General features: G+C 43.3%; 1 protein-coding gene and 2 long non-coding RNA genes across 4 annotated transcripts; 1 reads left to right on the top strand and 2 right to left on the bottom strand.

Moving 5' to 3' along the window:
• Window positions 1-179: 179 nt before the first annotated feature.
• Window positions 180-18,234, top strand: RNF103 (ring finger protein 103). 2 transcript variants are annotated; one of them, XM_064418989.1, is made up of 5 exons: window positions 180-1,262; window positions 1,590-1,845; window positions 3,985-4,124; window positions 14,120-14,235; window positions 16,236-18,234. In XM_064418989.1, exons 2-5 carry the CDS (start codon window positions 1,620-1,622, stop codon window positions 17,779-17,781), a joined length of 2,028 nt encoding a protein of 675 aa, XP_064275059.1. In that variant the 5' UTR covers window positions 180-1,262; window positions 1,590-1,619; the 3' UTR covers window positions 17,782-18,234. The 2 variants fall into 2 exon arrangements, with proteins under 2 accessions (XP_064275059.1, XP_064275060.1); XM_064418990.1 differs by lacking the exon at window positions 180-1,262 and having other exon boundaries at window positions 1,527-1,845.
• On the bottom strand, window positions 5,129-12,725 carry LOC135299660 (uncharacterized). Its single transcript, XR_010361613.1, has 2 exons — window positions 7,184-12,725; window positions 5,129-7,082 (listed from the first exon to the last, which is right to left on the bottom strand). It is a non-coding gene; the product is annotated as an uncharacterized LOC135299660 (long non-coding RNA).
• On the bottom strand, window positions 14,042-16,363 carry LOC135299659 (uncharacterized). Its single transcript, XR_010361612.1, has 2 exons — window positions 16,222-16,363; window positions 14,042-15,861 (listed from the first exon to the last, which is right to left on the bottom strand). It is a non-coding gene; the product is annotated as an uncharacterized LOC135299659 (long non-coding RNA).
• Window positions 18,235-19,612: the final 1,378 nt, after the last annotated feature.

Raw genomic sequence — 19,612 nt, 5'->3', positions numbered from 1 at the left:
CAAGGGCAAAGGATTCATCTTCCTGATGCTTTGCCACCTGCTCATTAGGGAGATGGGCCCTGGCCAGGCTGCGGTGGCTGGGAAGGACAGAGCAGCACCTGGCTCTGGCCCCTCCACCGGGCTGTGCCTCTGGGACCTTCTGTCCCACCTGGAGCTGCCGAAATCCCTGTGTGTTCAACAGAGTAGCACCAGCAGATACAAGGTCCGCAGTCCACTTTTATCTTTTCCAGATAAAAATGTTGAAGAATAAAGTTGTATATGACTCCCATTGGAAGGGCACAACATTTACCCCTAAGAGCTTTATGAGTGTCTACATCTGCAATCCCTCCACTCTTCCACTTTCAAGAGCCAAAAGGAGCCCATTACTGAAGAACACTGTCATGAATTTTCTTCTGGAAGAAGCTATGTTGGCCATGTCACAGAATGAGCTGAACCTGGATTGTTGAGTTTTTTCCTTTTAAAATCATATCAACACACTGAGAAACCTTTAAATGTGTTTTAAAGGCTCTGAGGAGTACAGTGATTTAAATGCTTTTTTCCAGATCAATATTAGTGTGCCTTTTTGAAAATGGATAGTACAGAATTACAGCATGTACGCTCTGGGGGTTCTCAGTGTTTTTAAATTTAAGCTGTGCTATTTTTGTGCTCATCTGTACGAGCTGCCAATTTTCATGCAAATTATGGCTTCTTAAAATAACTGAATATACAGAAGCACTGTTGAGTTTCTTTCAGAGGAGAGCCTTCATCTCAACGCAGTAGCTTGATTTTAGTAGGTTTTTGTAGCAGGCCAACACTTCTTGTACAGCCTGGCACGGTTCTTCAAGGACCCAGTTCAGCGGGGATCCATGCTGCGCTCCAAAATGCTTCCAACGTGAGCACAGACCCACCTCAAAGCCTTGTCCGAAGTCGGGGTGCAGCCCACGCTCTCCTTTGGCTGTCGCTTTGGCACAGGCTCGCAGCTTGAGGCAAAGCCGCAGAGCCCGAGCTCCGAGCCGCGCAGATGAATCCCGCTGTGGAATTTGCTTTCGCGCCAGCCAAGGGCCGGGAGCGGGGCTGGCGTGCGGGCATGAGGCGCGGAGGGATCATCCCTACACCCGGCAGCCCGAATCCAAATAAACTCTGTCCGCTCAGCTGCCCTAAAACTGCCCGAACAGATCGGCCCTGCAAATATCGGCCCCCACTTCTGGCTCTGTAAATATTTTTCTTTTAATGAAAAGCGTCGGCCGAGTCGGATCCTGCCCTCTCCCTCCCCGACAGCCGAGGTATTTATATATTATTTTTCTCGCAGCCAGCGCAGCCGCAGGGTCCAAAGTTGCAGCCGGGGACAGGGACGCGGCCGCCCCCGGAGCCCGGTGGTGCGGGGTCGGGCCGCAGTGCTGAATCACGGCGGGGGGGAAGGGGAAGGAGAAGGGGGAAAAGGGGAAGGGGGAAAAGGGGAAAAAGGGGCAGGGGGCGGTGCCGGCTGCTCACGTCACTGTTATGTCTCCGCGGCTCCGCCGGGGCGGGGACAGCGGCAGCGGCGGGCGGGAGGCGGGGGGGCCGCGGCCCCGCTCCCCTGACAGCCCCCGCTCCCCTCCCTCCCTCCCCAGGCCGGCCTCCGGCTCGGCGCTCCCGGGAAGATGTGGGTGAAGCTGTGCTGTTTGCTGCTCTACTTCCTGGCGCTCTTCGTGCTGGCCCGGGTGTTCGAGGCCGTGGCGTGGTACGAGAGCGGCTTCCTCGCCACGCAGCTGGTGGACCCGGTGGCGCTGAGCTTCAGGAAGCTGCGGACCATCCTGGAGTGCCGCGGGCTGGGGCACTCGGGGCTGCCCGAGAAGAAGGATGTGCGGGAGCTGGTGGAGAAGTCAGGTACGCCGAGCTCCCCCCGTGACCCCGGGGGACGGACGGAGGTCGGTGCCCGGCCACCCCCGCCTGGGCTCCGGCCGCCCTTGGATGGAGACGCGGGCGCTGCTTGCCCTGGCAGGGCGGGTTCGGGGAGCGAGCTGGCTCCCCCCAGCAAGGGGGTCCGTGGAGGGAGCCCGGGGAGCTCGGGGGGTGACGGTCAGAGCCCGGCGGCGTTGTGAGCCCGAGGGGCTGCGCCGAGTGAAAGGCCTGCGCTGGACGGGGCACCAGCAGCGGCCCTTCCCTTCCCGGCCATTCCCTTCCCTTCCCTTCCCGGCCATTCCCTTCCCTTCCCGGCCATTCCCGGCCTTTCCCTCCCCTTCCCGGGAGTTCCGCTGCGGGCGGTCGGGTCAGTGCGGGTGGCACAGATGCGACCCAATGTCGTCTGCCGTGAAAAACGAGGAGAGATTCCAGATAGCTGCAGTCGGCTGCTCTTTACAGCCGGGGCCAGCTCGTTCCCGTGCGTTCCCAGCCGTTCGCTGGGTTTGTTACAGGTACGGTTATCAAGATGGGCCCCAAGGAAAGCGATGATTTCATAGCTGAGGAGCACAAGGGATGGGTACCCAGGGTTGAGATGGTTTTATACAAGGGGAGCAGAACTAGCATACAAAAAATCAGCTCAGAAAAAGGCAGAGAGCATTTCAGAAGTAAGGAGAACCAGGAGATGGACTTCTCGAGGCTGATGAAGAGCAGTGGAGCTGCAAGAATGGCAGAAGTATCCTGACAGTAAGGATGCTGCCTGGAGCAGTCGGAGGGAGCTGGCCCCAAGGACTGGGAGATGGGGCTGATGTAATAGCTGTAGTGCCAGCCAAGCAGGAAAATGTGAGTAGTTGCTTTTAAATCAATGATGGAAGGGCTGGTGACCCAGGAGAGAGAGAAATCCCAGCAGTCTGGACAGGCAGTGAGGGTCTCTAATGTCTGGACAGAGAGGGAGAAGGATTGGTATGGATGTAGTGCCTGCCATATAACCTTAAAAATGCTGCTTTAAATAATTGATATTAATCCTGGGCATTTAAATCTAACTTGCTGTTACTGTTCATTGTTTATTTATGTTTTTATGTTGTTTATTGGCTTTGCTGCTCCAACGGCAAAAAGCATTAGGCACTTTCACTTTTGTTTCCAATCACTTTCACTCCTTGGCTGTCAGGTACTTTCATGATGTCATGATGTTTGGGTTGCATGTGTTGCAGGGAAGTGTTTAACTCAAAACAAACTGTATTAACCAACTTCTTCAAATGTCATGGAAACACTTCTCATACCAACAGGCTTTGCAGCATTTTTCTGTGGTTGCATTTTGTTTTTTTTTTCCCCTCTAAATTTTATGAATATTTTTACAAACCCCTAAAGGGTTTCAGCTGTTGCACTTATTTTTATATATTTAAGGAAACTGGCTTTGGACAAGACTTCATTTCTTAAAGCTTAGTAGATTAGTTACTAGAATGCAGGTTGTCATTAACAGTGTTTGTAATGATTGTGAAACAAAACACGAGAAGGAAATGAGATTACGAAGGAACATAATCAGATGATTTTACCGTGAGCTCTTTATGTTGCTGCATTTGGAGTTCATGGGAACTTTTCCCAACTGTACAAACAAAAGCCAGCAGCTAAATTATTTTGTCTGAGATTTTTACTAGCAGCAGGACCACAAACACTGCATTTTGGTCCAGAATTAATGATTGAAATTCTGGAAGTCTGTTTGAATTATCAGTGTTAAGAAATTGCTTACTGCAAAATCGCAATCCTGTGAAAAGAAAGCAAAGATGTATTGACTAAAACTGCTCTGAGCCATTGAATGTTGTTATTTGCAGAGACTGAGCCTTAGAAGATGTTCTTTTATTCCTTTGTGTGCTCGTGCATGTGTGGTGCATCTGTGTAATCAGAAGCAGAGCATTCGTATCCTCTGTGGCCTGACTGAAGTCAGACTGGTCACAGTCACGTCACCAGAGATAAAATTCTAGTAACAACTTAAGGTTTAGCTACCTTTGTACTGAAAAGGTTCTCTGAGCAACCATGCAAATATAGTCAGTTAAACTGTTACTAGAATTCATGAAGTAATCTTTCCCCAGTGATGTTTTAATTTAATTTCTCCAATTGTCTCTTTTTCAGGAGACCTCATGGAAGGAGAGCTTTATTCAGCTCTCAAGGAGGAAGAGGCCTCTGAATCGGTTTCCAGTACAAACTTCAGTGGTGAAATGCACTTCTATGAGCTTGTAGAAGACACAAAAGATGGGATCTGGCTGGTACAGGTATATAAATTTGACCTTTTGTTTTAATATATATTGATCACACCCGAAATGTGTTTCAAAGGAGGAGTTTATGAGGGTAGTTAACTAGTTGTAAAAACGTGTAACAGGGAAATGGTGACAAAGATAAACTTCATCCAGGAGATGAGGAATAGAGAAATAAAAAGAAAGGCTGGAAGTGCCAGAGTTCCTATACAGACAGCAAGAAAAAAAAAAAAAAGCTTGTTATTCTTTGGTTTGCATTTTAGAACCAGAAAACAAGCAGAGCAGCACACACTGAAGTACACAGAGTATGCAAGCCCTTGGCCCTGGGTTTGTGATGTTTGTAATGTGTGAAGTAGGTGCATTAGTACAGATCCTCCCAGCTGGCACAGGCTCCTGGTGCTGCTCTTCCTTTTGGTTGCATTACATGCTCAGACCCACCCAGTTTGAGTTTCTGCTTGTCTAAGGGGCTTAGAGCACTTGTACAATCTCTGCTGGCTCTCCACAAAGGCAGGAAGGATCTCAGTCTGCCAACTTCCCAGGCTAGCAGGCTGCTTCTGCAACATATTCCAGTGGCTTGAAGTTAACTTTCTCCCAAGCCTTTTGTGCCCAGCAGTTTTACAGTCTGTTTTCCAAGGGCTGCATGAGAACAAGAGATCATTTAGGAAAATAAAGACAGACTTTTTCCAATTGGCTTCTGAAACAATTAATCATCATTCCTGAGAACATAAGTAACCTAGACCAAAATGTAGAAATTTTTTTTTTTCTGTGTCAACTTCTCTGTAGATAAGAGGGTTTTTTTTAAGGCATAAGTTTCCTCCCAACAACCACATCAGGTGAATTCTCCACCAGACAATTAATGGTTCTGTTGACAGCTCCTACTTGGTTTGTCTGGTCTCACTTCATGTTTTCTATTTAATAGGAAGTCATTAAATCTTCATAATCTATTTATTAGACCTGCACTATCATCACATCAGATCTCATTCCAAAATAGACAAGAGGACAGATTACCTTCAGACTCAGAGTTGCATTTATGTGGAAAGATATATTTGGAGTTCATTGAATGCAAGTTTGAGGTTTAAATCATACAGGAGGGTATTCTTCGAGCAGAGAGAGAGTGTTGAAAGGCAGTTTACATGCCCCCAAGCTAGCTGACAAATGCAAGCACGAATATGCTGTGAAAAACCTTCCCTCCTCCCTGTGCAGCTCAAAAGGGTGAAATATGATAGTTCTCTGTTGTCTCTTGCTTGCAGAATTTCACTTGTAATGTATTTTCCACTAGCATCCTAATGGCGGGTCAGATAGGCTGTGTTTTGGTATCTCCAGTGTGATGAATGTTGTCATCATTCTGGGAATACTTGCACAGCTATTCAGTTGGTCACAATAGCTGTGGAAAAAGAAAATTAGTGGAATTTACAGAATAATTTACTTGCTGAGCACTATTTGTCTGTTTCTCTACAATAAAAACCACAAGAGATGTTGAATTTCTATTTTTCATTCTTGCTTTTTGAGTTTTCACCACTTAGAGTTTTCATTTGCTCCATTCTCCACCACAACTCCTGTCCGGGTAACTCCTGTGCTGGATTTTTCATGTCCTTTCACAGGTTTTCCCACACTTTTCTTAGACCTCCTCCCTGCAGAGCTGGTTTTTAGCATCATTTCCTAGTTCTAACTCTTGATCCCCTCCCTTGCTCATCCTCCTTTGCTGTTAGAAATCCTGTGGAAACTTTCCAGCTAATTAATCAGCTCGATGCTCGTGCAGGGGAGCGAGGATGCCTCGTGGGTGGGTTTGGTGACAGTGGGCAGGGTCAGAGGTTCCCCTGCTCTGTTGCTGCTGCCTGGGAAGCAGAAAGGATACTGAAAAGGATCTGGAGATCCTGAGCCCTGAATCCCTGTTCTCTGGGGGCTGCTGGAAAGGAGCAGAGGGAGAGGAGCAGTTCTGCCTCAGCTGGCACAGTGGCTGTTGCTTGAGTTGGTTTGAACACTTTGTGATGGTGTATGAGAGGACTGAGACTTGAAGATTATTTTTATTTTCCAGTGCATGTAGATTAAATTTCTGATCTGGCACAGGCTGGGAGTGTGATAGCCATCACTGTCTGCAGAGAATCAGAGGAAAAAAGAGGAAACAATTACTATTTCTTGATATGTTTGACAAAAAATTTAGGTGTGAGTTTATAATTTAGAGTCAGGAAGATGAGTTCCTTCAAGACAGTCAAAGTCAGTACACAAGAAATCAGTGTTTTGTGGCTTTGTTTCTTTATTTTCTGGAAATCCACATGCAAAGCATCCTGGTCCAGTGGTAATTTGTTTACCAGTGTAGCTGTTCACAGCTCCTGTGTGGCACTTCCAGAGAGCCACAGACAGCAGCATGTTCTTTCTCCTATTAGCTCATGAGCTCATCACCTTTCCTTTTATGCTGTTCTTCTTGCTTGCCAGCTGCTGTTGTGCACTTCTTCGGCTGGCAAGGAGGGTGACTTTTAGTTTCTGGAGCTGCTTCTCTTGTTGGTTAGGGGAATTATATGTAATGTTCTTACTTTTCCAGGCTCTGGTTAGTCTCTAGAAGCCTGTCACATCCAACAGTATTGTAGTCGTTATGGCTTTTGAAAATTACTTACAGAAAAAATCCTCTCTGATTGAAGTTAAAATCTAAATGAATTTATATCTTTATTTTAAAAGTCTCTACTACAACATAGTGGCAGAGAGAAATAAAGGAAACTTTCTTCTTGGCATTGAAGTACAAGGACAGACATTTTGGTTGTGTCTGGTAGAGCTGCAAAGGCCATTATTATGGTTATAAAATTCTGCAGTCTATTCTGCATCTCAGTTTCTAGTTCAAGTGGTGTAGTCACAGGACAAGGGATGTGCCTGTAGCATTTTGGTGGTGATGGTTTGTTTGTTCTTCTTTTTGCTTGCATGTAGGATGAGTGATTTTCATATTTATTTGCATTCTGAATTTTGCCAGGTGATCAGCTCTTCTTGCTAAAAAGAAACAAGACAGAAACACTCAGTTCTTTCAAAATACATCATTCAGTATTTGTGTCTTTTCCAATAGCCCTTCAGGATCATTTACCACAGGATACCTGATTTTAAGTTTCAGTTTTCTCCTTGAGAGGCTTCATATCCAGTCAAGGGTGCAGAATACCATCAGCTGGAATGCAATAGTCCTTGTAGTGCCTGTGTGTCTGTGTTAACTCATTGCAGAAGCTCATTTATTCTCAATCTCTGACTTAACTGACAGCATAACTGACTGTCCAGATCAGTGCATAGGTCACCTCACCTCCCTGGAGAAACTGCATGTAATTTTGAGGTGGTTAATTTTTGCCTGCTGTGATGGATGTAGTCCTTGCCTGTTTGGATGTGATTTCTCACAATCTCTTTCTCAGAAAAGAAAGGCAAAAAGTCTCCAGATATCTGCAGTCCGTATGGGTGGATTCTGAATGAGTTGTGAATTCTTAGGAAAGAGTCTAAGTGGAAATTCAGTTCCATTAACACATTGTCAAATAATAAACAGAAAGTGAGATGTCTCAGAATTAATAGAAGTGTAGACATTCATGTAGAAACTTACTGACATTATCTGGAATGAGTGAGCTTTTTTCCAAGCTTCTAATAAGTAAATTACCAGTCAATTTATAATTAATTGTATTTTTACTGTGTTTTAAATATAGAAGCAGAGTTTGCAGAATAGCTGTTGATGAAAAAGGCTTCTATGACTAGAGTTTTTCAACCTTTTTGTCTTTGTGGACCCCTAAAAATCTTCCAGGTCATGCATGGAATCTTTACAGTAATATTGAGTTTCCTCTGCTCATTTACTCTCTGCAGGCACTGTGCAGGAGTTCATGGGTGCCTCAGAGTGGTACCACTGAACCAGACAGACATTTCTCATGTTCATACAACCTTACCAGTTCATTAAATGAGTTAGAAATCAGTTTTGTCTTTGGCAAAACTACACAGGCTTTTTCCAATTCAAATGCCTGTATTCTTTATGTGGAGAGTGACTTTCTGAGGCTGGGTGAGACTGACTGCTCATGAGAGAACCAGCTGGATGTGTGAGTGTGCAGCAGGGAATGGTGTCTCTTACTTTGTCGGGGTCGGCTGTCGCTTGTCTCTGCCCCAGCACAGGAAAAGGTGGTTCTGGGCAGGCCGCGCTTTGAAGAAGGAGTCTGGACTCTGGAGTTTTCGGTCTTTGGTTGTGTTTATTATTTCTTATCTACAAAGTTTTTCTGTCTGCCCAGCCGAGGTCTGATCAGCAAGGCAGCCAAAAGCACTCTCTCCCACCCACGGGGCGGCTGTGTCTTTTATAGTGAAAACTATGTATTAGATATTTACCTTCTATTTTCAATACTTTTCACCCTTGTTAACAAGTGTACCTTCACCATGAACCAATCCACACGTGCCAACATCATCCTGAACATGGATGCCAGGGAGAAGAAAGAAGAAGGACAGGGCACGCCCAAATCCCTCCATCTTGGGACTCCTGACTCCCATGTACAGGATTCCAACCCCCCTGTACAACACTCAAAACCCCCCTGTACAGTGCATTAAAATCTATGTTTCACCCAGTGAATATCATCCCCTCACCATTCAAACTTGAAATTCTCTCATCTCCTCACACTCAGGTGACACTTCTTTAGAAGGGTCAAAGTCAAGCCACCAGACACTTTTGGCAACATTCCAGGACTTCCGAGCCCCCCAAGGGTTGTCTTGGTAGCTCTGGACATCCGGAGTGATGTGCTGAGTTCCCACATTACTTAATGGGTTTTGTTCTTCCTGATGATGCGAAGTGTGTCACAGTGCCCTTGTGCCCAGAGCTGAGGAGCACTTGGAGTCATTGTCTTTGTGGCTGAGCTGTAAAACCAAGTCGTGACTATTACTGTGTATTTGAAATTGTGTGCTGTTGGTGTGAGCAGGTGCCTGACACTTGCTGTCCCAGCTAGAATTGGTTCAAATAATGAGAGCTGGAGCACATGAGGTGTTTGTTCTGCTTTTGCCCCTCTCTGACTCATTGTCATGCCTTGTGATATTCGAACACTTTTGGTTGTGAGCGAGCTTCAAAACTTCCTGAGAACAAATCTTGTTCCTGTGACCTGCTTTGAGATCTCTGTGTACCTGTCTGGTAGAAATTGAACAAAATCTGATTTAAATGCACGGAAAACAGGATAATGCTCAAGTGAGGTCGTTACCATGTCATGCTCAAGTACTTCAGGGGTAGCAGAAAAGGAGTCTGTCTTTGCATATTGCATTGCTACAGCAAACTCTAACATCAGCTGTGCTTTCTCAAGCTTCTTCAGTTTCAGTCGTATTTTTACTTGTATTTTAAGAATCTATGTTTCATAAAATAATCTTTTAAAATGCATAACGGTACTTGGAAATTAAGGAGCAGCTGGATCCATGATGGTTTTAAAGTAGCTATTGCAATATTGATGCACCTGCCCAATACATTTTGGGCTTGGATTAGGCAAGAGAGGCAAAGTGCCTTGCTGACTTAGTTCTCTTTTTCCAAGTGTTTGTATCTTTCTTGCTCTTGGATATTTGCTCTTAAAGTCAGTTCTTTAATGTCATAACTATAACTACTTTAATATATAGATCAAAACAACTCTACTTTTCTAATTACCTTCTTGATTGAACTCTTTGGGGGTAATTCTGTGTAATTCAGTGTCATGAGAACTCTTCCAATGCAAAAGCTCCCTATTCAACTGTCTTTTGAAATAATCAGAATCTCAGCATTTACAGAGATGGTAATTCAGCCCCTGCAGTCAGCCTGGGTTGGGTGTGGGTTAGGGAGCAGATCCATTCTGTGGTGTGAACTTGTTAAATAGCAGGGTTGCTGTGGTCCTATAGGATTCCCTTAGCCCATTAAGATGATTAATGGATTAATTGAGTTACCCTCATTGTCTTACTTGTCACTCTGACATGTGATATGTCACAGATTGTGAACATAGCTAATAGTAAGCAAAGCTGAGAGGGTTTGTGCTTCTCCAGACGTGGTGTTTGTTTCCCATCTGTATTAGCTGATCTCCTAAAAGATACCTTCTCCCATGAGCTTGGGCTTTATTTCTGTACCATTAAATAGAGTGTATGATTGAAAGGGACCTTTCTGATGAGCTAGTTCAGCTTTCTGCTAGACTGTAGAATATGTGTTTAGAAAATATTTTGCTGTCTCTTGCACTGTAAGTTGTTCAAATACTCCTGTTGACTGTTTTCTTCTTGGAAATGTGTGCCTGACTTCTGGCTTGGGTGTGCTCAGGGCTAATTTGTTCCTATTGGGCATAAATTGGCATTGCCCTTTAGTTTCACAGAGTCCTGATGTCAACCACACTCCTCCCAGTAAGTGAGGTCAATCAACCAGTTTGTTTTGTCAGGTTTGATATACCCTGGGCTTTGCTTGTTTTGCAGCCAGTTCATATTGATGGCTGGTGTTTTCTTGTGGAGCAGCTGATAGCCCCAAGCGTTTCCTCCATTGCAGTTTCTAACTGATGAACTCCCCAAGTGTCCTGTTCATTACTGAATTCAATTTCATGTGTGACACTCTGCATTACAAGATTTGTGCAGCTCTTCCTGCGTGGCCTTGTAATCCTCTTTCCCACATAGATGTGCTTCCCAGTTTTATGTCTTCTACAAATGGCTTTGGGAGACTTTAAGTTCCCACAGGAACGGCATTAATGAGAATATATGCTGAACTGAGCTCTAAGGTAAATCTATTAAGAAGTCTGTTAGCACCTTTCTGGCATTTTGATGTCTTTTTGCTGTAGCCAATTTCTTGCTCATTTTAAAACTAACTTTCTTTTTCACTCACTATAAAAGCCTGTCTGTAGCTCTCATGTAATTTTTACATGTGGCATAATACATGATACACTGCCAAACAGGGTACTACACTCCCTTTTTCTTTTGAAACTCAGTTCTTTTCCTTCAGGGAAAGTTTCTCTCAATCAGGAATGGTACATCTTTAGTAGTTGCGTGCTGGAAAGAGGTGGAAGATGCAACTGTCTCTGCAACTCTAAAACAACTTCTACCGTTTTGCATCCTATTGAAATCAAACTGGTGGGATTTTTTTTTTCATTTGCTCTTAAATATAGCTACAAACTTGTTTCTGTCCTGTCAAAATGTGAATTGGTCTGACTGGGGTTTGCAAGAAATTTTCACAGGTTCACCTGTGATCCTGTGTGCTTGTGCTACAATTCTGGGATGGAGATATCCTGCTGACTCTGATTTAAGTGCATTAAGTTATTTGAGTTCTGCTTTCACCTTCAGGTGATGTAGTTTCTGCCCACAAATTTGCTAACTGGTCCATGGCCAGCCACCTCTCCCCTTCACTGAAAACTGAGTCATGGTATTAATTTAACTATAAAAAGAAAATTATCTTACATTTCTCTCCTATCCTCATTGTTTGGTGATCCTGCTGCTTCTCCCCCTCTTCTATTCTTATTCATATGACTGAAAAACCTTTTGGTACAACTTGTAATAGTCTTTGTATGGCCTAACTTGAATAGCTCATTTTTCCTTACTTTTTTTTTTTCCCCATGCATATCTTTCTTTGATAGCTCTTCCTTTTGACCTTTATTTGAATCCTTGTAGATTGTCAAACTATTTCTAACCTCTCTTTGGAAGTGATTGCTAGGAAGAAGTGCAGGACTTGGCAACCTTTTTTTTTCTTACTTGAAATATAAAATCCTGATAGCTTTAACACCATGGGCTTGAAGAACTTCCAGGCCTCTTCCACATTCAAATTCCCAGTCTCCTCAGTCACAGGTTTTTAAGCTAAATTTCTTAACTTATCAAAATTCACACTTTTAAAATAAAATCTGTTACAAGTGTTTGCAGGTTATTTTTAATTTAAACTGAAGTACATTTTGATTGCTTAACCTGCAGTATTTTCTTGGACTCCCTCATGCACAGAGGTGGTGACTGCTTTCCAAAATACAAAGCCTTGCCTTGGCATGGTGAACTCCCAGTGCTCTAAGTGGGTGTTGTCTGCAAGGAGCAGCTGCAATGGACATGTTTATTTGGACTTTTTTTCCATAATGACATAAAAAAGCACGAGCCCAAAATATTTTATGAAGCTTCAGTGTGCAAAACCATAGCAGTTCCTCTATGTAGTTGCAAAATACAGACTGCTACTTAGGTCATTGTTCTTCTGTATAAATAACTTTCTCCAGGAGGAAAGACTTTTTCATAGGAAATGAATTAAGCTGATGTTGAAAATCCCACCAGTATAGGCAGGTGACAGTAAAATAAAATGGTGACTGTATTTGCAACAAATTTTTGTCTTGACACTTAAAGTAAATGTTGTGGTGCCAGGCAGAAGAAACAGTGAGCAGGATCTGTCCTCCTGCACACATTAACATTCTCTCATCGCTGTTTCACGACATGCACACAGAGTTTTAGAAGAAGCCAGTCTCTGAGTAGTTGTGCCAAAGAGTAATCCAGTCAGCAAAGTTTTACTTCTGTGCTTACTAATAAAACATAGTGGTTCCTTGCCACGTTGGATGCACTTATCATGCCATAGTAGCTCTGAGGATATTTTAAGGATATTATATGGCTTTAGGAATTTGGTCTCCCTTGATTGAAGTGCATGAAATGAAGAAATTTAAGATAGCCAAAGCTTCAGTCATTGGGTGATGTAATACAGTAGATTTCCCAGCTGGTTGTCTCAGTTCATGATGGTTACATTTATCTAATCAAAAAGGCTTTTCTATATGATGTGTGTGTTTTAAGAATAACTTGAAGGTTTCTTACCTAGATTTTCACCTCCAGTGTTATTTAAACATTTTGGGTTTAGTGGAATAGGAATGTAATCTGTGACTTCAGTTTGTTTCCCTATGTAGAACATTGTGCTTGGTAAATTCTTCTATTTTAAGATTCTGAGAAGCTGCTGCTTACCACAAAGCAGATAACATTTATGAGTCTCAAAGGCTGGACACGCTTTCTAGGTTGAATCTCAGCATGTCCTCAGAGAACTGTTAATCATGGTGACAGCCCAACTTCCAGGGGCAAGCTGACATTTGAGGTTATTAAGTCAGAAAACGATTGGGATAAGTTTAATGGTGGGTAAACAAATATCTAACAAATGGAAGTTTCAACATTTAATTAAAAAATATATTTTAAGTGGCTGCCAGTAAGCCTGCAGAAGCATGTGAGTTGTTTCTAAAATAGAAAATGCAATGGCTCGTGGAATAGTGCATGATCAGTCATGTCATTCAAAATTACCTGTCAGCTGGTGGCAGGCAGAGTTTTCTTCTCCTTGTGGTTTTTTTTTACCCCTTCCTGTACAGTTATAAGTTAGAGGATGAATGCTGCTTCTTTGTAATCTGTGTCAGTAGAAGCTTACAGTGAGGTAATCTGAAGTACAGCTTTAATGTACTGGGTTAGAAGAAATTAAACCTTGGGATATATCACAGCAAGTGATGGTCCTGAAATGGCAGATGGGACACTGGAGTTGGTGGAACAGTCACATCAAGTTGCAGAGTGAGTCAAAGGCAAAGATCCTTAGGCATTATCTGGGAGTTCAATCATATTTTCCACTGCTCAGGAGTGGCTGTTGGCAGTTTAATCTGGTACCAGGTACATGCATTCCCACTCATTCTGCTTGCTCTGAGACAAGGCGTCTCTGCTATGTTGTAAGTTCTGAAGGAGAATTGTAATAAAACTATGGTGGTTTTTTTAATTGCAAAGAAGAGGAACCTGCTGCACCCCTCTCCTTTCTCCCCCACTATGAACTGGTTAATGTTAGTTTTGTTATTTTACCAACATTTTTGTTAAGATACTAAAATCAGTGGTAGTTAACATGTACGTATCATGATGATGCACTTCTTTCTCTCTGCAGAACCACATTTCTGTCTCAGTGCTTCACTCTCCAAAGACATTTACCACAACTCCCAGTTGTACATTCATACTTCATGTCCTAAAAGAAGGGGAAGGACTGTCAAGCGTGACTGGCACTCTGTTTTCTTGAAACTTGCTCTTTATTTCAGGAACCAAACTGCCTGTGATACTAAACTAGTATTTCCTCTTGGCAATAGGTCATAGCAAACGACAGAAGCCCACTGGTGGGTAAAGTCCACTGGGAGAAAATGGTGAAGAAAGTCTCAAGATTTGGCATACGTACTGGCACTTTCAACTGCTCCAGTGACCCCAGGTATATCCTTAAAGGATTATCTAAATCCCAAGAGTATCTTAAGGCTCAGCTGTGTTCTAGCAGCAGGGCTTGCTGTGTTGTAAAAGTAACTGTGACAGAAGGTGGCTTTATTCATGTTTTTATCTCTCCTAAAGTCTGCTCAGAATGCTCCATTACATTATTTATCAGCTCTGCAGCTTCCTAAAGTGTCGTGTGGGAAATGCATGATTAGACTGTGGAGAGCATAATACAGCAGTGGAGAGGAATGAACAGAAGAGTTTGGCCTTCCAGTTTAGGCATTCAGGGAAAGGAACTGTGCTTGCTTAGGACAAAGCTGAATAGATCAGTTTTAGAGTCGTTATATCACCATCTGGAAGGGGAGAGCACAGGTTAGCATGAACCTTGCATAGAGAGGCTGCCTCTCAGAATTACTGACAAATCCTGTTCCCTGACAAATGTATGTTTATATATAAACTGGCACACACCCTTGGACAACACACAGTGTGCTGTGCTAGAGTCACTGTGTTTGCATATGATTTCTAACCAGGAAGAAGAGCAGAGCCAAAGAAGCTATTAATAATTCTCTGCTGCTGTAAAAAGAGGGTTTTTTTAAGCATTTTGTTGGAGGCGTTTGCTTTACATGACAGGAGACTTTGTCTAGAATTCCAGTGGCACGTATGGATACGCACATCTTATGCAGCTTAAGTCCTAGATGTTTGCAGAAATCTCAGTGTTAATCATAAGAGGAAATACTTAGGCTTTGTAGTGCTTATGCAAAATAATCTTGTGTTTGAACATCTTAAAAATTTGGCAGTGTTTCTCTTTGCATGTCTCCTAAGTAGCCTTAATGTTCTGATCAAATACCATGTTTTAAATTAATTCTTTTTTTTTAATACAAGAAATGTTTTAACGAGTAAACTCTTGTGAATAGTTTTCATCAAGTTGCAGCTGAAATTCAGAAGAATACTACTTGCAGTAATCAGGATACCTGTATTAGTAGGGTAATATCTTATGGCTCTTTCTAAAAATGCTGCATTCAGATTCCTGGGAAGGGGAGTTGTAATTGTCTGAATACATTGACAGTGCAAAACCACAGAGAGGAGCTAGGTAAGATGGCTGGGAATGAGGCTGGTGGTCCCAGTGTGCAGGGTTCTCAGACACTGCAGGCCTGTTGGCTCTGTCATAGTTTGATTGTTGAAGCTTGCCAGATATTTCCTTAACGGAGGACTAGATAATTGGGTGGAGTGATATTGGTAGGAAGGATGCAGAAAGAAGGGATCTTGTGAGAGTTACTGTGCTCTGGACCATGACTCAGGGTTCAGCCATGAAGAGCCTCTTCTTTTAGTTATGGATTTGGGGTTCATCCTATCTGCCTGCCAGACAGCGTGGGTATTTTTTTAGCCCAAATCATCCAGCACCATGTGTGTGCTTCCTGCTCCACTGGTTTTGTGGCCAGCTCTCTCACCTCACCCCTTAGCCTGTCTGCATCGTGACAAAATGGTCCCAGTAGGAAGTGGACACTTGTCAGCTTCATCAAAGCAACTGCAAACAGACCAGTGTCTGCTCAACTTCACCCCACAGCTGTCTGGCAAAACCAGGATGGAAGCTGTGGGATATTGAGTTGCACTGGAGTGGTTTTCTTCTTGCCTGGAAGGCCAAGGAAAAGTAGCTTTTAATACTAAAGCTTTAAAGCAAAGAGTCAGCTTGTGTATTATTCAAATCCAATTACAAAGCATCAATGACTGCATGGCCTTGTTTACTTTAATGACCTGTGAAAATTAACACTATTCCTCTTCCTGTTTTATGAATGCATATCTCTTTGCAATATTCCTGTAAGGTATAAAGATATTGTAAGAATAAATATGCTTTGGCAGAGAATATTGGGTACCCTTACTTCCTGCTATTATAGTATAAGGGTTCCCAGGTGCTCAGCATGTCTCATTTTTGGGCTTAGAATAGAAATGTAAGGACTCAGACCTGGGGTTATGAAACTGGAATTTAACCTACTGTTTTCTTTGTAGATACTGCAAGAGGAGGGGTTGGCTGAAATCCACCCTCATTATGTCGGTTCCACAAACCAGCACCTCCAAGGGAAAAGTCATGCTTAAGGAATACAGCGGGCGCAGGATTGAAGTGGAGCACATCTTCAAATGGATCACAGCCCACGCTGCCTCTCGGATCAAAACCATCTACAACTCTGAGCATTTGAAAGAAGAATGGAACAAAAGTGACCAGTACCGGGTGAAAATATACCTGTTTGCCAACCTCGACCAGCCCCCGGCGTTCTTCTCTGCACTAAGTGTAAAGTTTACTGGAAGAGTAGAGTTTATTTTTGTCAACGTGGAAAACTGGGACAATAAAAGTTACATGGCAGAAATTGGTATCTACAAGACACCATCGTACATACTGAGGACTCCTGAGGGGATTTACAGGTATGGAAATAACACTGGTGAATTTATATCACTACGTGCCATGGATTCCTTTTTGCGCTCGTTGCAACCAGAAGTTAACGATTTATTTGTCTTAAGTTTAGTTTTGGTTAATCTGATGGCTTGGATGGACCTGTTTATTACACAAGGCGCCACTATAAAGCGTTTTGTGGTTCTTATAAGCACTTTAGGGACGTATAATTCACTATTAATTATTTCCTGGCTACCAGTGTTAGGTTTTTTGCAACTACCCTACTTAGACAGCTTTTATGAGTACAGTTTAAAACTCTTCAGGTACTCAAACACAACCACTTTGGCTTCTTGGGTGAGGGCAGACTGGATGTTCTACTCTTCTCATCCAGCCCTGTTCCTCAGCACATACCTTGGCCATGGTTTACTAATTGATTACTTTGAGAAGAAGCGAAGGCGCAATAACAACACGGATGAAGTAAATGCCAATAACCTGGAGTGGCTGTCGAGCCTGTGGGACTGGTACACCAGCTACCTGTTTCATCCCATTGCTTCTTTTCAACACTTCCCTTTTGACTCAGATTGGGATGAAGATCCAGATTTGTTCTTGGAGCGGTTGGCCTTCCCCGATCTCTGGCTTCACCCTCTGATACCAACTGATTATATTAAAAACTTACCCATGTGGAGGTTTCAATGCCTCAGCGCCCATTCTGACGAGGAAACGCTGGAAACCTTTCCAGACAGCGAAAGTGACTCTGAGAGTGAGAACAGAGACGCCTCGGAGGACGATGAGCTGGGCACGTGTCACAGGTGCAGTGAAGGAGGTGTCGATGCCTGTCCGTGTGCCAGTCACTATTGTCACCACGAGCCATGTGAACGCAGAGCCAGGTCCTGCAGCTCGTACGGCTCCGCGGGTGACCTGGAGCCAGACTGGTCAGCCTGGCCCCCCGACATGTTGCACTGTACGGAATGTGTGGTGTGTCTAGAAAATTTTGCGAAGGGCTGCCTGCTGATGGGCTTGCCCTGCGGCCACGTGTTCCACCAGAATTGCATCATGAAGTGGCTGGCGGGCGGGCGGCACTGCTGTCCCGTCTGCAGGTGGGCGTCCTACAAAAAAAAGCAGCCATACACACACCCGCAGCCTTTGCCGAGTGAGCCCCCGTCTTAGCTGTGTGCCCCTGTCTTTTGTAAGCTTTCAGGATATTACTGCTTGCCTTTTAAATGTTAGTCACTTAAAAGATTACGTGGTTTGAAGTTTTAGTTTAAATGTTAGTGCAGTGAACTAAAATATACATGATGCTAACGTTAATGACAGAATCATTTGGTTGCCTTGTATGTTGAACTGAATGCAAACTTACCTTACAAATAATTTGTTCTCTTCAACATCTGGAAACTTGATGCTGTTTTTGTAAGCACAAAAATCAAGCCTACAAGAGAAGCGTATTCCAGCAAACATTTACAAGTTGGGATGTGGGTGAAATTGAAATTCTAATCGGAGACAATTGCTTAATTTAAGTGTTTCTTATTTTAGAGTCTGTTCTGCACATCTTTGTTGAATAATGTATGTTGTAAGACAGTACCATTTAAAAAGAAATCGGTGAAATAAATTATTTTAAAAGGAGATTTGTAATGTTAATTGTTTTGATAAATATTTTGTGTGTATGGCTACGGATGTCTTGCTGGCCTGATTTATCTGTGAAGACAATAAAAATATAACACAACTCTTGTGACTAATAAATCATCTCCTAGGGATGCAGCAATTCAGTGCTCTGAGCCACTGGCATAGGAGAAGGCAGTGGTGTTTCACTGGGAGCTGTTTCCTTCATAAGTCTGCTGTGTTGAGGTGCTTCTCTGCTGGATGTGGTTTTCCAGTTGATTACAAGCTGCTTTTCCAGATGGACACCCTCTTCTAGCAGCTGTCTCTCCAGTATCCTCATCTGCAGACATCTAGGAAGGCTTTAGGGTAGCTCCCTCTACAGCCTCAAAGTAAACTGTTGAGAAGGAGCAGAATATTGTCATGCAGTGACAAAAGTGGCTTCTAAAGGTACAAATTGCCAGCTTCCAACTGTGCTGGTATTCTGAAGTGATTTCTGGTTTCTTTGATAGTTCTTTGGAGACATAAAAATGAGTCTGTTGTTTTCTTTATATTTCCATATGAAACTCTGATTTTTTGGTTGTACCTTTCAGAAATAATTTGGCTGAAAATAGAGAGGAATTGTTGGTTGGAAAGAAAAAAGGGGGGTGGGGGGAAGAGCAGGAGATTATATGAACAGAGGAAAAGGCTAAACTAGAAAGATATTTTCAATTGTCTTACTTCTTTCCTAAATCTTGCCTATGTGATATGAAAGGACGATAATGACATAAAGATGATGATAATAGGAAATTCAAACACAGCTCCCCATTGCAGTTACAATCCATCTCCCAGTTTTATAGAGTTGGGAGGCTGGTGCTCACAGGGCTGCTGGCATTGTTTCATCTGTCCAGAGTACTTGGGCATGCTCTTTTTTATTAACAAATGTTTCAGGGCTCTGTCACCAGGTGTGTTCCCAAGAGGACATTCATGTAATTAGCAAAAGAGCTGTTTTTAATTTACTGAGTCCTTTTTTCTCTCTCATTTCCTTTTTCCCAGGGCAGTACTGAAGCAGAGAGGTACAAGGGGCACAATATCAGCAACTCTCCCGTGGTCCAGAAAGTAATTTTTATTCCAGTTGAGACCTGCCAGTACATGTCCTGTCTCTGTCATTACAGCCTCAGCAGAGCAGCAGAGAGGCATAATGAGGGCAAAGATCACTTCTGCTTCCAATTTGTGCAGCAGCAAGGCGTATGTGCTTGTCACAAGTAGCTGAAATCCACATTGTTTCAGGACTGTTTTGAAACCTGCACTGAACTGAGGCCTTGCCAAGGGAAGGGAGAAGTTTTGTGAGTATAAATAAGGCTGTAGCTGAGGTGCTGACACACACAAGTGAGGTGCTGTATCGCAGCCTGCTGCAGCCTTTCGC

Source organism: Passer domesticus, chromosome 4 (assembly GCF_036417665.1).
Source record: "Passer domesticus isolate bPasDom1 chromosome 4, bPasDom1.hap1, whole genome shotgun sequence".
Classification (NCBI taxonomy): domain Eukaryota; kingdom Metazoa; phylum Chordata; class Aves; order Passeriformes; family Passeridae; genus Passer; species Passer domesticus.
The sequence above is the reverse complement of the archived record's forward strand: the minus strand, read 5'-3'. Positions and strand labels throughout refer to the sequence as shown.

Excerpts from the sequence above, each read along its gene's own strand:
- RNF103 (XM_064418989.1), top strand. The coding sequence starts at position 1,620 with ATGTGGGTGAAGCTGTGCTGTTTGCTGCTCTACTTCCTGGCGCTCTTC. Across the intron at positions 4,125-14,119 it reads ATGGGATCTGGCTGGTACAG|GTCATAGCAAACGACAGAAG; the intron begins GTATATAAATTT and ends TCTTGGCAATAG. Across the intron at positions 14,236-16,235 it reads AACTGCTCCAGTGACCCCAG|ATACTGCAAGAGGAGGGGTT; the intron begins GTATATCCTTAA and ends TTTTCTTTGTAG.